At 35.6% G+C, this 21,519-nt stretch overlaps 5 protein-coding genes and 1 pseudogene across 6 annotated transcripts; 4 read left to right on the top strand and 2 right to left on the bottom strand.

The window, feature by feature from the left end:
* The first annotated feature begins 3,528 nt into the window (after positions 1–3,528).
* On the top strand, positions 3,529–5,001 carry LOC121787908 (zinc finger MYM-type protein 1-like). The gene has a single exon (XM_042186752.1). The coding sequence runs from the start codon at positions 3,529–3,531 to the stop codon at positions 4,999–5,001; it is 1,473 nt and encodes a 490-aa protein (XP_042042686.1).
* LOC121787909 lies at positions 4,998–5,756 on the top strand. The gene has a single exon (XM_042186753.1). The coding sequence runs from the start codon at positions 4,998–5,000 to the stop codon at positions 5,754–5,756; it is 759 nt and encodes a 252-aa protein (XP_042042687.1).
* Positions 5,757–6,745: 989 nt separating this feature from the next.
* On the top strand, positions 6,746–10,082 carry LOC121787692 (aspartic proteinase A1-like). 2 transcript variants are annotated; one of them, XM_042186505.1, is made up of 15 exons: positions 6,746–6,894; positions 7,210–7,449; positions 7,541–7,645; positions 7,729–7,789; positions 7,953–8,047; positions 8,135–8,247; positions 8,326–8,494; positions 8,577–8,616; positions 8,696–8,760; positions 8,839–8,952; positions 9,047–9,102; positions 9,180–9,333; positions 9,410–9,529; positions 9,638–9,726; positions 9,832–10,082. In XM_042186505.1, exons 1-15 carry the CDS (start codon positions 6,751–6,753, stop codon positions 9,914–9,916), a joined length of 1,650 nt encoding a protein of 549 aa, XP_042042439.1. In that variant the 5' UTR covers positions 6,746–6,750; the 3' UTR covers positions 9,917–10,082. The 2 variants fall into 2 exon arrangements, with proteins under 2 accessions (XP_042042439.1, XP_042042440.1); XM_042186506.1 differs by having other exon boundaries at positions 9,183–9,333.
* A 1,515-nt stretch (positions 10,083–11,597) lies between these two features.
* LOC121786550 lies at positions 11,598–12,869 on the bottom strand (annotated as a pseudogene).
* A 3,299-nt stretch (positions 12,870–16,168) lies between these two features.
* Positions 16,169–17,458, top strand: LOC121786593 (probable F-box protein At4g22030). Its single transcript, XM_042185229.1, has one exon. The coding sequence runs from the start codon at positions 16,195–16,197 to the stop codon at positions 17,434–17,436; it is 1,242 nt and encodes a 413-aa protein (XP_042041163.1). The 5' UTR covers positions 16,169–16,194; the 3' UTR covers positions 17,437–17,458.
* A 1,851-nt stretch (positions 17,459–19,309) lies between these two features.
* LOC121787533 (5'-adenylylsulfate reductase 1, chloroplastic-like) lies at positions 19,310–21,468 on the bottom strand. Its single transcript, XM_042186294.1, has 4 exons — positions 21,310–21,468; positions 21,050–21,208; positions 20,811–20,940; positions 19,310–20,529 (listed from the first exon to the last, which is right to left on the bottom strand). The coding sequence occupies exons 1-4, from the start codon at positions 21,383–21,385 to the stop codon at positions 19,512–19,514; spliced, it is 1,383 nt and encodes a 460-aa protein (XP_042042228.1). The 5' UTR covers positions 21,386–21,468; the 3' UTR covers positions 19,310–19,511.
* Positions 21,469–21,519: the final 51 nt, after the last annotated feature.

Raw genomic sequence — 21,519 nt, forward strand, 5'->3', positions numbered from 1 at the left:
CAGCAGTGGGCGCCCTAAGGCGGCGATGCACCCGCAGTGGGCGTCCTAAAGCCCGCCAGATGCATCGGGCACGCCTTAGGGCGCCCACTGCAGCACCACGCTCTACGCTATTTCCTTCCTCCGCGCCCTGTGCATAGTCCGTGGACGATGAACCATTTTTTGCATCATCCGGCCTATCCTCCGCCCCATTGCGGGGGTAAGAAGGATAGTCAGGACGATGCACACATTTTCACTTTTTTAAAAAAAAAAAGGTATTTCCTTCTATATATATCACCAATTTTTTTTACTTCATTTCATACCTTTCACTACACTCTCTTCCTCATCTCAATTTCTCTCTAAATTCAATAATGAATTCTGACGATTTTCCATATTTGCAAGTATAAAATATAAAAAATAAAAAATAAATACTGACTATAGGATTTACCTTTATTTGTGGTGTTTTTATATTTATTCTTGCTAATTGATATATTTGTAAACATAAAAAATAAATAAAAAATAGAAGTTAAAATTATAGGGCGGGCTATAGGGCGTCCCACTGCAGGTGGAAAGGTAGGAGGATAAAATGTTGACGTGGCGGAGCATAGAGCACCCTATAGGGCGGCCTATAGGGTCCATCGTGGATGCTCTAAGGAGTGGTCTTAAAAGTTACCGAAAGGCATATGAATCATGAAAGGTTTTATTCAGTTAATAGCCATTGGAAAATGATCCAGTATGAGCCTACATCGATCTATGATTTTATATAGGTCGTTTTCTTTAAATGCATTGTTAATACTCCATCTGTCCTTTAGTAGTGAAATCATTTTTTTTCGGCATGCCATTTAAGAAAAAATTGTGTTGAATAAGTTAAGTAAAAGAAAAAATAAAATAGGAAATGAAAAATGTAGAGAGGTGGAGAGATAATAAAGTAAGAGAGAGTAAAATAAGTGAGAAAGGAAATGTGTTTGACTTTTAAAAAAATATAAATGATAAAATGACTCCACTACTATGAAACAGATTGAGTAATTTTCTTAAAATGTTACATGAATGATAATTACCAAAATTTACCAGAACGACGACAATAATGCATAATCTCGTTTTTTTTCTAATTTTCAGATATTAATGGTCTCAACGAATGGAAATAAAATTCGCAACACTTTGATGATTAAATCGATAAATAATTCGAAAAGCGGAGGCATAAACATGTTTTCATGAATAAATTTTGAAGAGACTAGCATGCAGAATAGTCTTCCAAGAAATAGATTATTTGTTGTTAGCATTTTTTATTCTCAAGAGAAAACAGTGGGTGAAATGAATTTTGTTTTCTTTTTTAATAAATATGTTCATTAAGGATAATAATTTCTTTTATATGAAAGTTAATGGACTTTATATAACGAGCTGTATACGGAAACTTTCTTTTAATAACAGAGGTTACCGTATTCTTTTGTACCTATCGTTAATTACTATCAGACACTTTCGTAATAAACGAAAATAATATTGAATATAATGACATATTATTCCTTTGATTTTTGATTTAGAAGTAGTTTTAGCTATAAATTTCACAAATCATTCGACTAGTCTTAAAGTTGACTTGCAAGATAGTACTAACTTTTCTTATCATCGAGAGACTATAATTTCATACTGCTCCACTAACAAGCCAAATAGGATAAGGATATGACTCGAATAATATTTTAATAATGTTTTTTTGTAATGACTCGAATTCAATCATTTGTTTAAATTTATTTAATTTTAAAATATATTTGGATTTATAACTTGTATAATTTGTGGGTTTATTGTTCAAGTTTTTGCTAGTCTAAGTCACACCCCTAGTTAGAAATTAGAAGTTCAACTTTCGATTACAAATTGTTGGACCTTTTACTCCAGAGTATTTTAGTTTAAATATTTAGATGCATTGTTGAACACTTGAACTGTTATAGACTTGAAAATTGTATATCTGACTATATGTAATATAAAATTAAATAGGAATGAAGGTTGACGATAAAAAAAATATTGAAATTCGAATAATAGATCTAAATCAAATTCAAATACTTTGTTTATTTTAAAAAATAATCTATTCAACTCAAATTTTATTTTCTTAATATTCAGATGATTGGGATGTGGACATCTGGTGGCTTAGCTTTTCATAAATAAAACAAAATCATATATATGATTATTATGTATAAATTGATTATACTTTTAAAATAAAATATATATTGTTTATATATGATTATTTCCCAACTTATTTAATTTTATTTATTAATAATTTAAAATGAGTGACAATAAAATAAATGTACTCATATAAGAGTATAAAGATTAAAGCGGGCACGGTGGAGTGGAGTCTGGGCTGGATTTGTGTGTAAGCCCATTAAAGTTATAGGCAAAGCGGGCTGTTGGCCTAACCCAGTTAACATTTCTATTTTTATTTTAGGTGTTAGTGAAAAATCTTAGCTTTAAAGTGGATGGCTATAAAACAAATAAATATTTAAGAAAAAATGTTAATGGCTACATGCACCAGATAAATATTTAAGAAAAACTGCGTTATTGACTCAATCTTATAGAAACGTCGTTGATGAAATTTGAATTTGACATTTTTTTTCTTATTGAATGCTCAACGAGCTCAATTAACATTCTATCCTTACCAACCGACGTATTACTACTCCCTCCGTCTCACTTTAGAAGTCCCGATCACTTTTGCGCACTCATTTTGTAAAAATGATACTAACAAATAGTTAAAGTGGAGAAATGGTAATTCTCTCACTTACTTTACCGTTTCTCCACTTTAACCAATTATTATCATTTTTATAAAATAAGTACAAAAAAGTGACCGGGACTCCTAAAGTGGGACGGAGGAAGTATTATTATTATTATTATTATTTAATTTTTTGTTGAAAAATATACTCTCATTCAGGGGCGGAGGGAGGGTGGGGCCAGGGGGGCCCATGGTCCCCCCACTAATTCTTAAAAAACTTAGGGGTATTTTAGTAATTTCACAATAATTATAATTTATAATAAATATAATATTAGAGATAGGTTTCAGCAAAATATATATGAATCGTGCCTCTTAATTTAGCGTATTCATTCTGTCGTTCCAATCCAAGTCTGAATTTAGCGTATTCATTCTGTCGTTCCAAGTCTGAAATCTGGTAAACTAGAACTAGGTATATTCAAAACTCAAATATAATTCAATTAATTTTTCTACATAGGTTGTTTTTTTGTTTGGCTGCAATAATAATTCAAAGGGGGAGAAAGAAGATAGCTTATGTAATTCAATGGCTACGGACTACGGTGGTTCTGTAGTTGGAATTTTATAACTCCAATTCTTTATTTGATGTGTGTTAATAGTTTTGCATACAGAAAATATCAAATATTTTGAACTTAATCAGTGTTGACTATTTTTGTAGGTATATGGATCGTTATTTCAAGAAACTTTCTTCTGTTGATTCTTCATCAGTTGAACCTTCACTTCTTCAACCTCAAGAATTATCGAATGAAGATAAAAGTAAGGTTGATTTAGAGAATCTTCCAAGTGATCCAGGAGAGCGACCTGATATAATGAGTTATCCACCAAATTTAATAGAACAAGTTCGCAGAGCTTACTTACTTAAAGGTCCGTGTCAACCACGTAATCATGATTTTCGTCCTACAGTAGATGGAAATCGAAAACGTAAATTTGTCTCACATTGGTTTGATGAATTTAAGGATTGGTTGGAATATAATGTTACAAAGGAAGCAGTTTTTTGTTTATATTGCTATCTTTTTTCAAGACTCCACGGAAATGGACAAGATGCTTTTGTATCAGGGGGATTTACGGTCTGGCGCAAGAAAGAAAGATTAAGAGATCATGTTGGAAACCATAAAAGTGCTCATAACAGGTGCAGATTAGCATGTGAGGATTTGATGAATCAAGCCCAACACATTGAGGTCTCTTTGGCAAAACAGTCAACACAGTCTAAGCTTGACTACCGCCTGCGATTAAATGCAACGATTATTTCTCTTCGTTATCTTATAATGCAAGGATTGCCTTTCCGCGGTCATGATGAGTCAGAAGAATCATTAAATCAAGGTAATTTTCTTGAGTTCTTGAAAGTTATTTCTTCTTGCAATGAAGAGATAGCTAGTGTTGTGCTAAAAAATGCTCCAGACAATCTCAAACTTACATCACCAGATATTCAGAGAGATATTATAAATGCATTTGCTGTTGAGACAACGAAAGCTATTGTACATGATATGAGAAGTGAATTTTTCTCCATATTAGTTGATGAGTGTCGAGATGTATCTGTCAAAGAGCAAATGGGTGTTGTGGTGCGATATGTGGACAAGAATGGATGTGTTATAGAACGTTTTCTTGGTGTTGTTCATGTTAGTGATACAACTGCAACCTCACTTGAGAAAGCACTTGATTATTTGTTATCTACTTATGATTTAAGTATATCTAGTTTGAGAGGTCAAGGATATGATGGCGCAAGCAACATGAGAGGAGAATTCAATGGGTTGAAGAGTTTGATACTCAAGAGAAATTCCAGTGCTTATTATGTACATTGCTTTGCTCATCAGCTTCAGCTCACGATTGTTGCTGTTGCTAAAAAACATAAAATTGTCGGATCTTTTTATAATTCTATCTCTCGTTTGTGTAATACTGTTGGAGGTTCTTGTAAGCGCAGAGATATACTTCGGGAGAAACAGAGAGAGAGTATTATTAAAGAGATTGCAAGTGATGAAATAAGTACAGGAAGAGGACTAAATCAAGAAATGTCATTGAAGCGACCTGGAGATACTCGTTGGAGTTCACATTACGGTACTCTTGTCAACTTGATACATTTATATTCTTCTATTGTTGATGTTCTTGAGTATGTTGGGGAGAATGGTCATGACGATTCAATAAGGGCTGAAGCTGATGATGTGCTAGAAATTATAAATAGTTTTGAGTTTGTCTTTGTGTTACATCTTATGAAGCAAATCTTGGGAATCACACATGAACTCTCCCAAGTGCTACAAAAGAAAGATCAAGACATTTTAATGCGATGAATCTTGTCAAGGTAGCAAAATCACGTCTGCAAATAATGAGTGAAAAAGATTGGGATGTATTGCTTGCTGATGTTTCTAAGTTTTGTAGCAAATATGAACTGGATGTGCTTGACATGGAAGATGAGTTTGTAGCTCGAAAAAAAGGAAGACGTAGAGCTGAGAAAATGAAGTATCTCCACTATTATCGAGTTGAGCTCTTTTGTTCTGTTATTGACTTGCAAGCTCAAGAGTTGAATCAACGTTTTGATGAAGTCAACACAGACTTAGTTTTATGCATGTCATGTTTTGATCCTAGGGATTTATTTTCTGCATTTGATTTGGAGAAGCTGCTTCGTCTTGCACGGTATTATCCTTCTGAATTTTCTGAAGTTGCTTTGTCCGAACTTAAAAGTCAACTTGAGAACTTTATTTTCGATGTGCGCATAGATGAAAAGTTTTCACAAATATCAGGAATCAGTGGTCTTGCTCAAAAGATGGTTTCTACAAGGAAACATGAAGTTTTTCCAATGGTTTATTCATTAGTTAAGTTGTCATTGATCTTACCAGTTGCCACTGCATCAGTAGAAAGAGCCTTTTCAGTAATGAAGATCATCAAGACTTCTCTACGTAATAGCATGGGAGACCAACTTTTGAATGATTGCTTAGTTCCTTACATCGAAAAGGATGTGTTTGTTAAAGTTACCAATGAAACTATTATGCAGCGGTTTCAGAAGATGAATAATAGAAGACAAATGTTATTATGTGATTGCATTTGACTTTTACATTTTGAACCTTATAATTTAATTTATGTAATTTTTTTTGAAGTTTAATTTTGGACCCCCCATTATGAAATCTCTGGCTCCGCCACTGCTCTCATTTCCTTAGTCCACAAAAAATAGACCAATTCGTGAATAACACAGATTTTAATGCGTAACTAATAAAATAAGAAAGAGAGGGAAAATGTGACGGAAGTAGTGTTAGTAAATTTCAAACAATTAATAATATTATTAGTTGTTTGAAAATTTTGTTTTTAGAATTAGACTAATTTTAGTGAATGGTTTAAAATGGTAAAATTAGTGTATATTTTTGGATTGAATATTTAATTATAATATTATTGATTTATTAGCTGTAATGAACATATATGATTCAGTTATATGTATAAAGTCTTCTTTATGTTACTCTATACATAAAAAAGTATGAAGACATAGATTGAACCGCACCTCAACTACAAAAACGCTCATATGAAAAATAAAGAAAAGAAAAACTTGTTTAATGTAAATACACTGTATGGATTCAAAACAATAATCATTAGATACATTGCAGCAAAGATATAAATCGAAAAACAATAAACGAGATAAGACACAATCAATCCTCATAAAGAAAAAAGTAATAAAAAAAGCAACAAAACAAACCTCAAACACACAAAGCACGAACCTCTTAAAACAAGCAAATCAAAGCGTCGCGTAAACAACCTCCCAATCCCAAGCTTTGCTGACACGTCAAAATTTAGTTACACTAAAAAAATAATTCACTCCGACGTCGTTTCCCACCATTATCATTTTCATCCGTTGGATCAAATACCAACGGATGAGATCTGCCGCCACATCGTAATCCCATGGGCCGCGACGTAACTCGCCAAGCATCTCGTTTAAGGCACAGCCTATAATAATAATAGTAGTAATACATTAACTATTACAGTATTAATTTAATAATAACCATACATTTAAATATTTTGGATCTCTTTGAATTTCTTATTACATCTCTTCGGACATGATCATAAATAAAATTTACTTTTTTCACAATTTCGGATCTCTTAAAAAAGTTGATGTCATAAAGTTGGTTTATTTTCTTCTATATATACGCTTAGTTTCGTGCAAACTATGTAACTCATCAAACTTCAGTGCCATTATTTGGGTGAGTATATTTTGTCATATATCAATGCTTTGTACTCATGAATTCGTGTAAAATGAAGTAATGTTCAAGAATTGTTGATAGATAAATTACTTTTTAATAGTATTCCTAACATGATATATAATGTTGCATTAATGTATATGTACATGTTATTAGTCTCTAACGGTAGATGTTTTTATTTCAAATTATGCCATGGAGAATGTAGAAACTAGAAATGATATAATTAATTTCATTTCGAGTAATAAGTTGAGATTATATTGAATGTTGATGCAGTCTGAATTTGCTTAAATTATTCTTGATAAAAAATTGATTTTATAGGAAAAAATGGGAACAAAAATTGAAGCTTTTGCAATGAGCCTTTTGGTGGCAAGTCTAGTGTTGCTTTCCCCTGCAGTTTCTGCATCAGATGATGGGCTGATGAGAATAGGATTGAAGAAGTTGAAGTTTGATCCATCAACTCGGGAGGCTGCTCTCCTCGACTCGAAGGAGAGCCTCGGAGCCAAGGCCGGGGATGGAGGCGATGCCGTTGTGGCACTCAAGAACTACATGGATGCTCAGGTACTATCAAAAGATATTGAGTAGCTTAATGCAATTAAAAGATTTAATCTGTGTTAGTAATAACAATTAATTAATGGATATTCGATATTAGTACTTTGGTGAGATTGCCATCGGCACCCCACCGCAAAAATTCACGGTCATTTTCGACACGGGAAGCTCCAATCTGTGGGTCCCATCTTCGAAATGCTACTTTTCTGTAAGTATTCGTGTTGATGTGCGAGTCGTGTTGTTTTCGTGTTTGTGTTTGTTTTAGAAGTGGTGGGTTTTTTTTTGGTGCAGCCTGCTTGTTTTCTTCATGCCAGATACAGTTCGAGGCAATCTAGTACCTACAAAAAGAATGGTTAGTTTGAAACTGAAGATTGAAAATTTCTAACTAAATTATTATTTGAGGATAAAGGTTTTTTTATTTTTTGGTTGAGGGGGCTGAAGCTCCCCCTAGATAGGATATTTATTTATGTGAAAAGGCCTAAACTTTTTAAGTCTTTGGCATCATTTGATTTCAGGGAAATCTGCTGCGATTCAATATGGAACAGGATCAATCTCTGGATTCTACAGTGAAGATGTTGTTACAATTGGCAATTTAGTTGTGAAGAATCAGGTTTTGATTCCATTTTCTTTTTTTTCTAGATTAATGTTTTTCATAAAAATCAAATGAAAATTGATGCAATTTGGAATTTGAGTATAGGAGTTCATTGAGGCAACAAGTGAACCTGGTGTGACATTTGTGGCTGCCAAGTTTGATGGCATATTAGGACTTGGATTCCAAGAGATCTCAGTCGGGAACTCGACCCCCCCATGGTCTGAGCCCGGCACCCCACCACTTCTTTCTTCGTCTTTTCGTGACTCAAATCTCCAACCTAATGGTTGCATATGCAGGTACAATATGATTGCACAAGGCCTTGTTAAGGAGCCTGTGTTCTCATTCTGGCTGAATAGGAATGTGAATGATCAAAACGGCGGTGAGCTTGTTTTTGGTGGCGTTGATACCAAACATTTCAAGGGCGAACATTCGTATGTTCCGGTCTCAAGGAAAGGCTACTGGCAGGTTGGTCATGATCTTGAAAGTTACATAAAAAATTGAGGATTGTTTTGGCTGATTTCTGAAATTGTGAATGGATATTTTGCAGTTTGACATGGGTGATGTTGTCATTGGTGGTAAACCGAGTGGTATGTCACACTTCAATTTTCACCTTTTTTATATAGTTTTGATCAGAAATGTGAGATACATGTTGTATGCATTTTGTAGGCTATTGCGCCAAAGGATGTTCCGCGATTGCAGATTCCGGGACTTCTCTTTTAGCCGGTCCAACGGTATTTCTCTGCTTATTTTTGAGTTTGGCTAAGCTTATTTTAGAGTTTATGTTAATGGATACTATCTTTTTGTTGTAGACTGTGATAGCCATGATCAACCATGCCATTGGAGTATCTGGAGTGGTAAATCAAGGATGCAAGTCTGTGGTTAAAAAATATGGCTCATCAATCATGGATCTTCTCTTGAAAGAGGCAATTTTTCTCTTGATTTTGATGCTCTACTACATTTTATTCCAATGTTGGGCGTTGTTGTCATTGAACCATGATTTGGTCTGTCAATCAACAGTTGCAACCAGAGAATATATGTGGCCAACTCGGGGTGTGCGAAGCCCAAGGAGCAAGGTTAGTGCCCGTCTTCATTGCCCGGGTGATAGCTTAGTTAAATAAAAATATTAAGTGAACTCCTCTTGAATATGCAGCAGTGAGGGCATCGAGAGCGTTGTGAGAGACGCGGAGGGCAAATCAGCAGGCTTGAATGCTCTGTGCCCGGTTTGCAAAATGGCTGCGGTTTGGATGAAAAGCCAACTCGGGCTTAACAAAACCGGAGACGTTGTTTTGAAGTATGCTAACGAGGTAGAATATTTTCAGTTAATGTTTAATTTCGTTTTTAGTTATTTATTTTGTAATATTTGGGTATAATGTTGCAAAGGTTTGTGAGAAGATACCTAATGCAGTGGGACAATCAGTTGTTGACTGTGAAAGTGTTGCTTCTATGCCTATCATTTCCTTCACAGTTGGTGGCAAAACTTTTGATCTCTCATCAAAAGAGGTGCACATTTTCTAACTTCACACATTCAAATATTTATAGCCGTGACCATTAGTTCTTGTTTGTATATTGACCGATGTCTGTTGTTGGTTTTGGCATCTGTTATATCAGTACATACTAAAGGTGGAAGGAAGAGGGCAAGCACAATGCATCAGTGGTTTCACCGGCATCGATGTTCCTCCTCCACGAGGACCTCTCTGGTAATTCTAGGAGTATACGAAAACAATAAAATTTGTGTGAGATGGTTTTTTATGTTGTGTGAAGATTCAAAGTTGGATGTTGATATATGAATTTTGACTTTGCAGGATCCTCGGAGATATGTTTATGGGTCGCTATCATACCGTGTTCGACTATGGGAAACTGAGAGTTGGGTTTGCTGAAGCTGTTTAGACACAAATTTCCGTATTTGAAATAATAATAATGTGGTCAGTTAGTTACATGTGATATTTGTTTTGCAAAAACATAAGACACTCATAAATTTGATACTGTATACGTACTTTTTAATGTTATGTTTTCCAACTTTTACAAATTTGAATTAATTTGAAGCTTTGTTAAATTACTTTTCCTATGATATTTCCCGGTTTAACCCGGTGCAACTTCGAGTTTTTTGTCCAACGACTATGTACTATACTATGGGAGTGTTCGGTTGACAAGATTAAATCTCATGATTAAATATGTGTCATGTTTGGTTCATAAGATTGAACCTTTCAACTTAATCCTAGATGGATAGTCTCATGATAATTAGTCATAGCCTCTCCCTTCCAACTAAAATAATCTCACAACTTAATCCTAGATGGATAGTCTCATGATATTAGTCATGGCAACCGAACGACACCTATATTTATTACAAATCCGAACTAATGTAATTTAATATAATTAAAGAATTAAAATAAAAATGGTGTGTCATGTGTTATGTGTGACACAAGCGAATATTCAAATGTTAACATTAAATTTTTTGCAATCTATATAAAGAATTTAGCGTGGTACTGTTTTGTCCTACCCTATTATCAAAATTTGGATCCATCACTGTATGAATGCATATTAAGTATTTCAAACTACTACTAATTCATTTGACTTTTTGAGAAAATTTCATTTGTTTAGAACATTGTAATAAGACAAAATATTGTTCAACTATCACACGATATTATAAGAGCTACTTACGTCCCTAAAAAATATAAGGTCCTAATAAATTTAGTTTTCAACCAAAAAATCACAATAATAACAAATTAATAAATGCAACCCTCTTTCATGATCAATATTTTATGTTGGTGTTTTAGTTTGAGGGGAGTGGGAATTGACTTTCTATTTCAACTAGTGGAAAATCATATCCCAGGCCAAGTGAATTCATTTTTTCGTTTTCACCATTGAGCTACGGCTATTATAAAATAAAGACCATAAATGTTAGAACTTAGAACCTATTAAGATTGGTGGAAATTATCTACCCCTCTCCTTTTTTTGTTAATTAAGTGTCCTATTTGTTTTTTATGAATTATTTTCTCATTTTATAAAATAACAAGTATAATTGTTATCCTATTAAACTTTATTTACTATTTTTTGAAAGAATTGGTCTTCGTCTAAATTTTCAAACACCACGTCAGCTTTACTTGACTTCTACGATATATTGACCATGGATGGATGGGATTTCATTAGAAAATTATATTAGTACCAAGCTTCAGGTTTCTTTATTTTCATGCTAAAAAACATGAAACTTGCTAATGGAACGGATATATTGCAACTATTTAAACGGATCTCTCCAATAAAACAGTATATACGCTTTTATTACTCAATTTTTTGGATTAAATCATTTGATTGCATGATAACTAATCCGGTGATGAATTCTTGAATTTTCTATACAATGCATTTTAACTATACTCTGAAATTTATATATAATCTTATTTACAAAATTATTCACATAACTTATTGAAAGCACATATTAGGTAATAAATCCAAAATACTCCATTAAGTAACATGATTGCCTCAAAGTGAATAAAGGAATTGGATTATTATTAAAGAACAGGATCAATAAAAATTGAATAAATGAATGAGTACATTAATTTTTACAAAAATATGATCAGAAAAGCTTGCTTGCAAATTCATGAATGGCATCCCCTTTGACCGAAGAATCCTCCGCTAGATTTCTGAGCTCCGACAAACTCCTTCCCAACTGCAAAGCAACCTTCATCTCCACCATTTCTCCATTCTCTCTCCTCTCCAAATCGTCCTCCTTCAAGTTTGATTCAATCGATTCTTCCATTAATTTAAAGAATCCAGCATTGCTTCTATACATCTCAAACACCATCCCCACTTGTCCGCCGTGCTCCAACGTGTTCGCCACCGCCGCCAATGCCCCACCGCCAACAGCCAAGGCGGCGGAGGCCCAGCCACCGTGAGACTGAGAAAGCATCGCCGAACCAACGGCGGCCATACCCGTCAAAACAGGACCGCTCATCGCTAAGACCTTATTCAATTTGAGTGCCTTTTCACCCAAATTCAAGTACTCTTCTTCGTCTTTTCTCTTCATCACTTTTGCTATTTCTCTCATTTCCTCTTCCAATTTCTCATTCCATCCGTTGTAGCCTTTGCCCGTTTTAGGCTGCTTTCTTCCGTTGCGAGGCCACCACACCGCTGGCTCCACGGCGGCCGGGAATTTATCGAGCATGGCGCCGAGGAGAGGGAGCGGAAAGGCCCAGTCGAGCGCCAGCACTTTGTCCATGAATTCCTTGACATGAATTGGATTTGGATTTCCGATTGAGAGAATGTTTTGGATTTGATTGTGAAGCTGTTTGAACAATCTGGTTGCATTGCGCTGCTCTTCTGCTAGCTGAGACGGTTGGATTTTGTTGACGATGGAGAGCATCCCTGTCGCTGCAACGTACATCGCTGTGGATGACAACGCCACAGCGTTTGTTGCGTCTCCGTCGCTCATGGAGGCGATGGCGGCCATGGTGGCGGCGGCGAGAGTGAGGGAGTTGATCGAATTGAGAAGGAGAGAGTTCCATTCGTTTCTCTGATCTCCGATGTTTTTGTGCATTTCGATTCTATCTGCGACCGCTTCCATAATGGCCTAGAGCTTGGCAACGACCGATGGATCAGGATCCGTGTCGTCTCGTTCGATGAAAGCCTCGACGTTAGGGCTGAGCTGCTTCTCGAGTTGTTCGAAGCTGGTGTTGCTTTTGATCTTTGGAAGAGTGATTTTGGAGACTCTTTGTGGGAGATTGATGGTTGCCTTTGTAGTGTTATAATTTCCTCTTCTATGGGAATTACAAGTGTTTAAGGAAGGCAAGATTAGGCTTGATGCTTTTAAGGCTGCCATTTTCTAAAGAGATGTAAATTGTGAAGTGAGTGTGGGGTGAAGAATTTGCTTTGTTTGTTGAGGTGAGCAGAGGTGATATCTGTGTTAAGATTTGATGTATGAATTGTTTAACCTTTGTGGAATATATATATATATAGGGTTGTATTATATACTAAACTAGTTTTAAACACTAAACGCCAAACACATCATTATATAATAATGCGGAGTTCATTACAACTTTATTTGTAGTTCATTGTAGGGAATTCTAAGATTTAAAAACAATGACATCATCATGCATAATTTAGAAATCTGAAGTTCATTATATGTTTGTTATTAGTTCATTATAATGAACTCCATGTTATCATATAATGATGTTGTTCGGCGTTCCCTATATAGGGAGATGATCAAAATAAGTATGTGTTTAAATCCAGAAATGCAGACCAAATCTTGGCCCTAGGATTAGATGATCTAATGGTCAATAATTAACCAAAAACACGGAAGGTCATAATTAAGCAATTTTATGTCATATTATAATATTTGGGTTTAATGTCATGCTAAGATCGTTTTAGGTCATGCTTTGTTAGCATGACCTAAAAATTACCTAATTATGACCTAAAAGTGACCTAATTATGATATTGTTCTGCGTTTCTGTATTTAAATCTAGTTTTGCATAGATCAAAACCCTATATATATATAGTGAGATTGGTGTTGACGGCATGATTTGAAATTGTTTGAATGGAAAAATTCAACGGTTAAAAGTTTGAAACGGTTGTATGTGACTTATATGAATGCGACTGTTTCAATGTTTGATGGAGTACTTCAACTATGGTATTGTGCTTTGTTGGTACTATTATTTTTCGATAAGATACATTATATTGTTGATATTTTACCTTGGCATGATATTATAAAATTGCTAAACAGAGAGCTATTATCTTCATGTTACAAACGATAAAAATAAATATACAAATTATAACACAAATTGTGATTGTGCCCAATGACGGAAGCAAAAAATGTAGCTCGTGGGGTCGGATACAATACATAATTAATAATAATAATAATAATAATTAAATAATTATTTTAAAAACATTAATTAAATTAATAATAATAAATTAATAATTATTTTTTTAAAAAAAATATCTCATATTATGTAGCCATATTTTTGCAGCTTATTCAAAAAAATTCAGAAAATACATTTTCAGCCGATATTATAAGCTCCCTTAAAAATTACTATATTTGAATATTAAAAAAATAATAATCACTTGATAATTTATAGTTAACTTTAAAAATCCAATAAATGAAATAAAAATAGAATGAAATTGTGGTTAATAACATATACTATATTCTGGCCCTATTTTAATAATAGGCCGTGCCGTGATGCCCTTTTATTTAATTTAAATATTAAAATAATTGGAAATAAAAGAAGTGGAATCGTTTCCTCTATTAATTTACAGTCTTTCTCCTCCATCCCCAACCTTCCTCAATGCGGATCTCCTACTCCAACTTATTCATCCTCTCTGTTACTTCGATGAAGGCCAAACCATGGGGTGGAGGTCTGCCATGTGGGTAGGAGTCAAATAAGTATGAGTATTTGCAGACAAAAGCATTCTGTTATTAGGGAAAATCAATAAAGCTGTAAATTGTTTATGAAAACAAAGAAAAATAGTGAGTCTACATTCTACAATGACGACGAATGAAGTTTCAGATTGGCCAGCCTAGAGTTGGATTGGGCACATCTCCATTATCCATTTATACACGTATGATATTGCCAATAAGTTACTACTCTACTAATTAAGTACTCTATTAATTGGAATTTGCTTAAACGATTGCTTAATTGATAAAGTTGGTGTATTTAATTGAATCGTGGCCTACGAATTTAGCTCTTAACAATTAACTATACCATATACGATTGCTAAATTGATTAAAATGGTGTATTTTTTATTTTATTTTTTTTGAATCGTGGCTTACGAGTTTAGCTCTGAACAATTAACTATATCGTTTTTATAGTATAGAAAAAGTTATTTCAAACTGTACTAACGTACAACATTTTCAATTTTATCATAAACCTGTGAGATTAGGCATATGCGTTCTTGATTTTGAATTCTTGTATTCTAAGATTTTAAAAAAAAATTCAAATTTCACATCCAAAATTTTTATAAAAAGTAATTTTTCTTACTATAAAACATCGAATTTTACAATTGTTGTGAATTTTGTTTCGGTTGAAAACAAAATTATGACCTCATATATTAATTAGAGGGAGGGAGGTAAGTAACTTTTTAATTCTTTTTAAACTATGGATTTAATTTATTTGAGATATTTTTTCATCTTTTTTTATTATTTCTTTTTTATTTTGTCTTTTTAAATTTCAATAAGACAAATTTAACTATTTCTGTTTATTTTTCTATTATTTCTCCCTCTTATTATCTTAATATTTTTAATTAATAATCTTATTTTATGCTAAAAGTCAAACTTATGTTTATGTGTTGGAAGTTGGAACAATGTTGTATGTTTAATTTGAAGCTTAAAGCTTTGCTTATTTCTTAACTTTACTAATAATCTTTGAAGAATATATAAATTACATAATTGTTTCGCTGATTTATTTTCATTTTCTGTAATTTTACATACGAACTTTAATATATTAGAAAGTATAATATTTTGAAACCTATATCTTGGAAGTGATAATTAATTTGCGAGAACTTTTAATATTATTATTACATAGAATCGTGCCTCTAAAAGACTCGTATTGTTAATATCCCCAAACATAAATTTAATTCATGGACATTTGAGGTTTACAATATGGGAAATAATTTAATTAAAAAATCGTATTCCTACATAAGGCCAATGAAGACATGTACGCAATATTAATATTTTAATGAACTCCATTAATATTATATTTTTTTCATTAAAAAAGGCTTATTTAATTTCATCCAGTCTTAATAATTAGATTCTAACATTGATGGTCTTCATTAGCTAAATGCCGCAGTTAAATGGTGAAGAAGAAAATTTGAATTGACTGGTCTGCCCTACCTCTCGATTTTCCAAATAGTTCTAATAAAAATCTGTGCAGACTATCCATTATTTGAAATTGAAAGTCAATTTTCCAAATCCCCTCAAACTAAAACAACAAAATTGGAATTGCAGTATAAGACCATGAAATAGTCGCATTCATTAACCGCTTCAATAACTATATACTGTTGAAAGTTTCAATTCAAACCATTTCAAACCATGTGGTCAACAACATCCCATTCCACTCTCTCCCTCTCTCATAGTCTACATATATATATATATACATATTTGGAATATGAAATCATACATCAATCTAATAAACTTCACAATTCACAAACACAAAGCACTTCATATTATTACATCTGTTTAGAAAATGGCAGCCTTAAAAGCATCAAGCCTAATCTTGCCTTCCTTAAACACTTGTAATTCCCATAGAAGAGGAAATTATAACACTACAAAGGCAACCATCAATCTCCCACGAAGAGTCTCCAAAATCACTCTTCCAAAGATCAAAAGCAACACCAGCTTCGAACAGCTCGAGAAGCAGCTCAGCCCTAACGTCGAAGCTTTCATCGAACGAGACGACACGGATCCTGATCCATCGGTCGTTGCCAAGCTCTACACCATTATGGAAGCGGTCGCAGATAGAATCGAAATGCACAAAAACATTGGAGACCAGAGAAACGAATGGAACTCTCTCCTTCTCAATTCGATCAACGCCCTCACTCTCGCCGCCGCCACCATGGCCGCCATCGCCTCCATGAGCGACGGAGACGCAACAAACGCAGTGGCGTTGTCATCCACAGCGATGTACGTTGCAGCGACAGGGATGCTCTCCATCGTCAACAAAATCCAACCGTCTCAGCTAGCAGAAGAGCAGCGCAACGCAACCAGATTGTTCAAACAGCTTCACAACCAAATCCAAACCATTCTCTCAATAGGAAATCCAAATCCAATTCATGTCAAGGAATTCATGGACAAAGTGCTGGCGCTCGACAGGGCCTTTCCGCTCCCTCTCCTCGGCGCCATGCTCGATAAATTCCCGGCCGCCGTGGAGCCAGCGGTGTGGTGGCCTCGCAACGGAAGAAAGCAGCCTAAAACGGGAAAAGGCTACAACGGATGGAATGGGAAATTGGAAGATGAAATGAGAGAAATAGTGAAAGTGATAAAGAGAAAAGACGAAGAAGAGTACTTGAATTTGGGTGAAAAGGCGCTCAAATTGAATAAGGTCTTAGCGATGAGCGGTCCTGTTTTGACGGGTATGGCCGCCGTTGGTTCGGCGATGCTTTCTCAGTCTCACGGTGGCTGGGCCTCCGCCGCCTTGGCTGTTGGCGGTGGGGCATTGGCGGCGGTGGCGAACACGTTGGAGCACGGCGGACAAGTGGGAATGGTGTTTGAGATGTATAGAAGCAATGCTGGATTCTTTAAATTAATGGAAGAATCGATTGAATCAAACTTGAAGGAGGACGATTTGGAGAGAAGAGAGAATGGAGAAATGGTGGAGATGAAGGTTGCTTTGCAGTTGGGAAGGAGTTTATCGGAGCTCAGAAATCTAGCGGCGGATTCTTCGGTCAAAGGGGAGGCCGTTGATGAATTTGCAAGCAAGCTTTTCTGATCATATTTTTGTAAAAATTAATGTACCCATTCTTTTATTCAATTTTTATTAATCTATTCCTATTCTTTCATTCAGTTTTGTTGATCCTGGTACTTAATATTTTGGATTTATTACTCAATATGTGCTTTCACTAAATTTTATGGATAATACAATAATATTATAAATTCAGTTCATGCATGTGTCCTTTTAGCATGAAAGTTAAGAAATATTGAAGCTGAATAGTGAATAGTAGTATTAATTTTCAAATATCAGTTTTCTAATCATATATAGTTGATGAGTTTGTGATCGATATTTCTTAGATGACAAGTAAAGCTGATCACGTGGTCATTGAAAATTTAGACTAGAGACCATTTCTTTAAAAATATACTAGCTAGGAGTATTTAAAAACGTTATATAGGATAGAATGTCGCATTTATACTTGTAATTTTATTAAATGAGACATTAATTCATGAAAAATAGGACACTTTATTCACAAAAAGGAGAGGAGTAAATAATTTCCACCAATCTTAATAAGTAGAGGTTATGAGTTCTAACATTGATGGTCATCAACTCCCTTCTAACTAAATCGTCAACATTGACACCATAAATGAGACACTAATTAATGAAAAATTAATATATGAGAATACGACTCTTAATTAATAAAAAAGAAAGGTTATGTGTTTGTGTTGCCTAGTGGTTAATGTCTGATTTGCCAAATATTGTTTTGGGTTCGAGTCAATCGTGATGAAGTTTTTAAATTTATGTTCGTTTATCTATGCTAAAGTAAGTATATAATTTCCACTAGTCGAAAAATTTAATTGACTTGGCCTGGCATGCGATTATCTAGTAACTGAAATTAAATGTCACTTCCCAATTCCCCTCAAACTAAAACACCAACATAAACACCATAATTATAATTGAATTGTAATGAAGACCATGAAAGGGTCGCATCTTGCATTCATTAAAAAAAAAAACTCATTGTTGTGTATTTCGTTGAAAACAAAATTAATTAGGACCTCATATTTTCAAAGGACATAAGTAGAGTAAATTATATCGTCTGATCATTGAACAGTGTTTTGTCTTATTACAAAGATTCTAAAGTCAAATCTTTATTCCAAATAATGTCAAATGAATTATTAACTTGAAATAATAATTAAATCATTCATACAGTGATGGATCCACGGGCTGAAAACTAAACTGTTCATACATTACTAGAAATTTTAAAGTGAAAATAAATAAGTACTATAAATTGCGCTCTGTAAGATGTAAATACATTGAATTCTAAACTAAAATATTGGCGTATTCAGTCTGATTTATTCGTCCATATCACATACGCTGACAAAACATGTTTATACTAGTATTAAATTTCAAATTTGGTTAGTTTGAAATTGTAATTAATGTACATAGTTGAATAGCTGCCTTAGGATTCCCGATTCCTTTTCATCTAGATATGTTATCGTCTACGATTCATTATAAGTAATAGTAATACTAATTAGTTAGGAGATAAAGTATTAGGAGTGAATTACCACATCGGAGGAATAATGAAGTTCAAAGTGCTATATAATATATAGAGCTCCGCTTCCTAATTAACAAGTCATGGGATTAAGTGAATGGGTTGTGGCCTATTTCCATAATGGGCTGACCCAGGAAAGTCCCCGGGCCACGAACCGCAGAGATGCGGGCTTGGAAACAAGCAAAGCCCATGGGCTGGCGGTCTGGCCTAGTTGTCAGGGGCTGAGACACGTGAGGAGCCCTCTGACCCTGCGCCCTTGGTGAAATTGGCTGATACTTCACAGTTATTCACTAGGCCCGTAATTGGGCTAACTGAACGGGGCTTATACTCCCATGACAACTTTTTTTTTTAAATTGCAGTAAACAACAAAACTAAAATCAATAAGAGAGCAGAACACGAGATCTTATTTCCCACGTCGAACGATCGTTTAACGCGGTTGCCATCAACACTTACAAAACTCGAACAATATAAAGACACATCAAAAACTAGGGGGAGAGATAACAAACCTACAAAATTATACACCATTCTTACTTTTAGAGGCTTCCCCACCACCCAAATCCAAACTTTCCTATAATTTTCACTTCTATTGGAGAGCATTCACGAAAGCCGTCAACGAGGCGACGTCTCTGTTCTCCGATGGATACTTAATTGGACGCAGAGACCGCTTGGGGAAGAAGACGATAGTAGGGAACGTTCCCAGCTGCAGCTTTTCCTGCGCGAAGGCCTTCTCCTCCCCGTCTGCTCTGAACTTCGCCACCTTGACACCAGACCCCGCCAGCGCCTTACCCAGCTCGACGTACGAGCCCTCCATTGCCTGACAGTATTGGCACCAGGGGGCGTACAGCACAACGAGCCATGCCTCCTGCCTGTTTTCCAGCTTCAGCAAGTTCTCAACTCCCTGCTGGCTCAAGCTCACGACGTTCTCGGATGTGAACAGATCCGTGACTGAGGCAGTCCCGTTGTCTTGGACAGTGTTATTTTCCTCCTTGATATTTCCCTTGTGCAGGCCACACTCCTTGGCCTTGGCATCCTCCCACCACCACCTTCCCTCACGCTCGTGCTGCCCGGGTAGGACAGGCCTCGTGCACGGCTCACACCCGATTGAGATGTAGCCCTGTGCGTGCAACGAGTTCACCGGCACATCCATTGTCCGGAGGAAGTTCCAGACGTCGTTGCCCTTCACATTCGCCACTGGATTCCACTTCACCAAGCTCCCGACTCCACCATCCAAACCTTCAAAAACAGGATCCACTTGGACAATGGGGACTTCTGATCGGGTCCCAGGAGACTGATCCTTACGCTGGCCTGTTATCCATGCCCGAAGCCCCTTGAGGGCCCGCCTCAACGGCCTCACCTTCCTCACACGACAGCATTCTTGGTGGCCGTCTTCGTAGAAAGAGAAAAGGCCCTTGCTTCTAACCAAAGTTTGGACTTCCTCAGCATCTGGAAACATGTATTCGATACGAATCCCATACTTCTTCTCAACTTCATCAAAGAGCCTATACGTCTCCGGATTCAGTCTCCCTGTATCAAGGCTGAAAACCCTGTATGGCCTTCCGGTTAAATGTGCATACTCAATCAAAGCCACATCTTCTGCCCCACTGCAAAATAAATTAACATTGCACCAGTTAGCCAAATGTTTCAAAATATTTCCAATACTTTCAGCAATATACATCGGTATGAGATGAGTAGATTTCATGATGATATTCAATTTCTTCCCCTGCATGCTTACTATAAAAATAAACTCTTTTTTTTTGCAATTTCAATTAAAGTTTCCGTGATCAAACAAAAATTAACAAAGAAATGGTACAGTTACAATCATGATTCGTGGGATCTCAAACAGAGCATCAAATGATAAAATTTGAAGAAGTGCGAGAAATACCTAAAAGCGATAGCAATATCGTTTCCGAATTTCTCGAGTGCCTTATCCATAATCTCAAGTGGAGAAGCATTTTGAAGCTCCACCGCCAACTTCTCGAAGTCCTCCTCTACCTCCGCCTTTTCCACCACCTCTGCAGAATTTTCGATATTAGAAAACGACCAAGAAATGATGCCAGATTTAACTAATTTCTCTTCCAATTAATCTACATGCACAGACTCTGAATGAATGTTTCGACGTACCAGGAGCAACCACGGTTGCAGCCGACGGAACGATCGAATCACTCCTCTTCGCCTCCGCGTGCAACGGCTTCACGGCGGCGCAACGACGCCGTGAAAGTTTAACCGATGACGTTGAATGGTGAGACCTATCCAACGGCTGAAATGCACCGAATTGCGCAGCTGAAACAATAGAAAACGTGATTCAATCCAAAAGAAGAAGAAAAAATCGAATTAATTACCGAAACTTTTTCGGAGAATATGGAATTGGGATGAGATTTTACCTCTCGGCTGCTCAAAGGAGGAAGACGGAGAGGAGCTGTGAACGGGTGCGGGCGAAGCGGACACGGAAAATGCCATTGATAAGATGATTTCTCGGTTTCTGGGTTTTGGGAAGCTGTTGTTTGCGGTGTGTGTTTTTGTGAGAGATGAAATGGAAAAATAAATAAGTCGGGAAATGAAGGGCAGGGGGCGGCCGTTGCAGGTTCATTGAA

Source organism: Salvia splendens, chromosome 22 (assembly GCF_004379255.2).
Source record: "Salvia splendens isolate huo1 chromosome 22, SspV2, whole genome shotgun sequence".
Taxonomy (NCBI): Eukaryota; Viridiplantae; Streptophyta; class Magnoliopsida; order Lamiales; family Lamiaceae; genus Salvia; species Salvia splendens.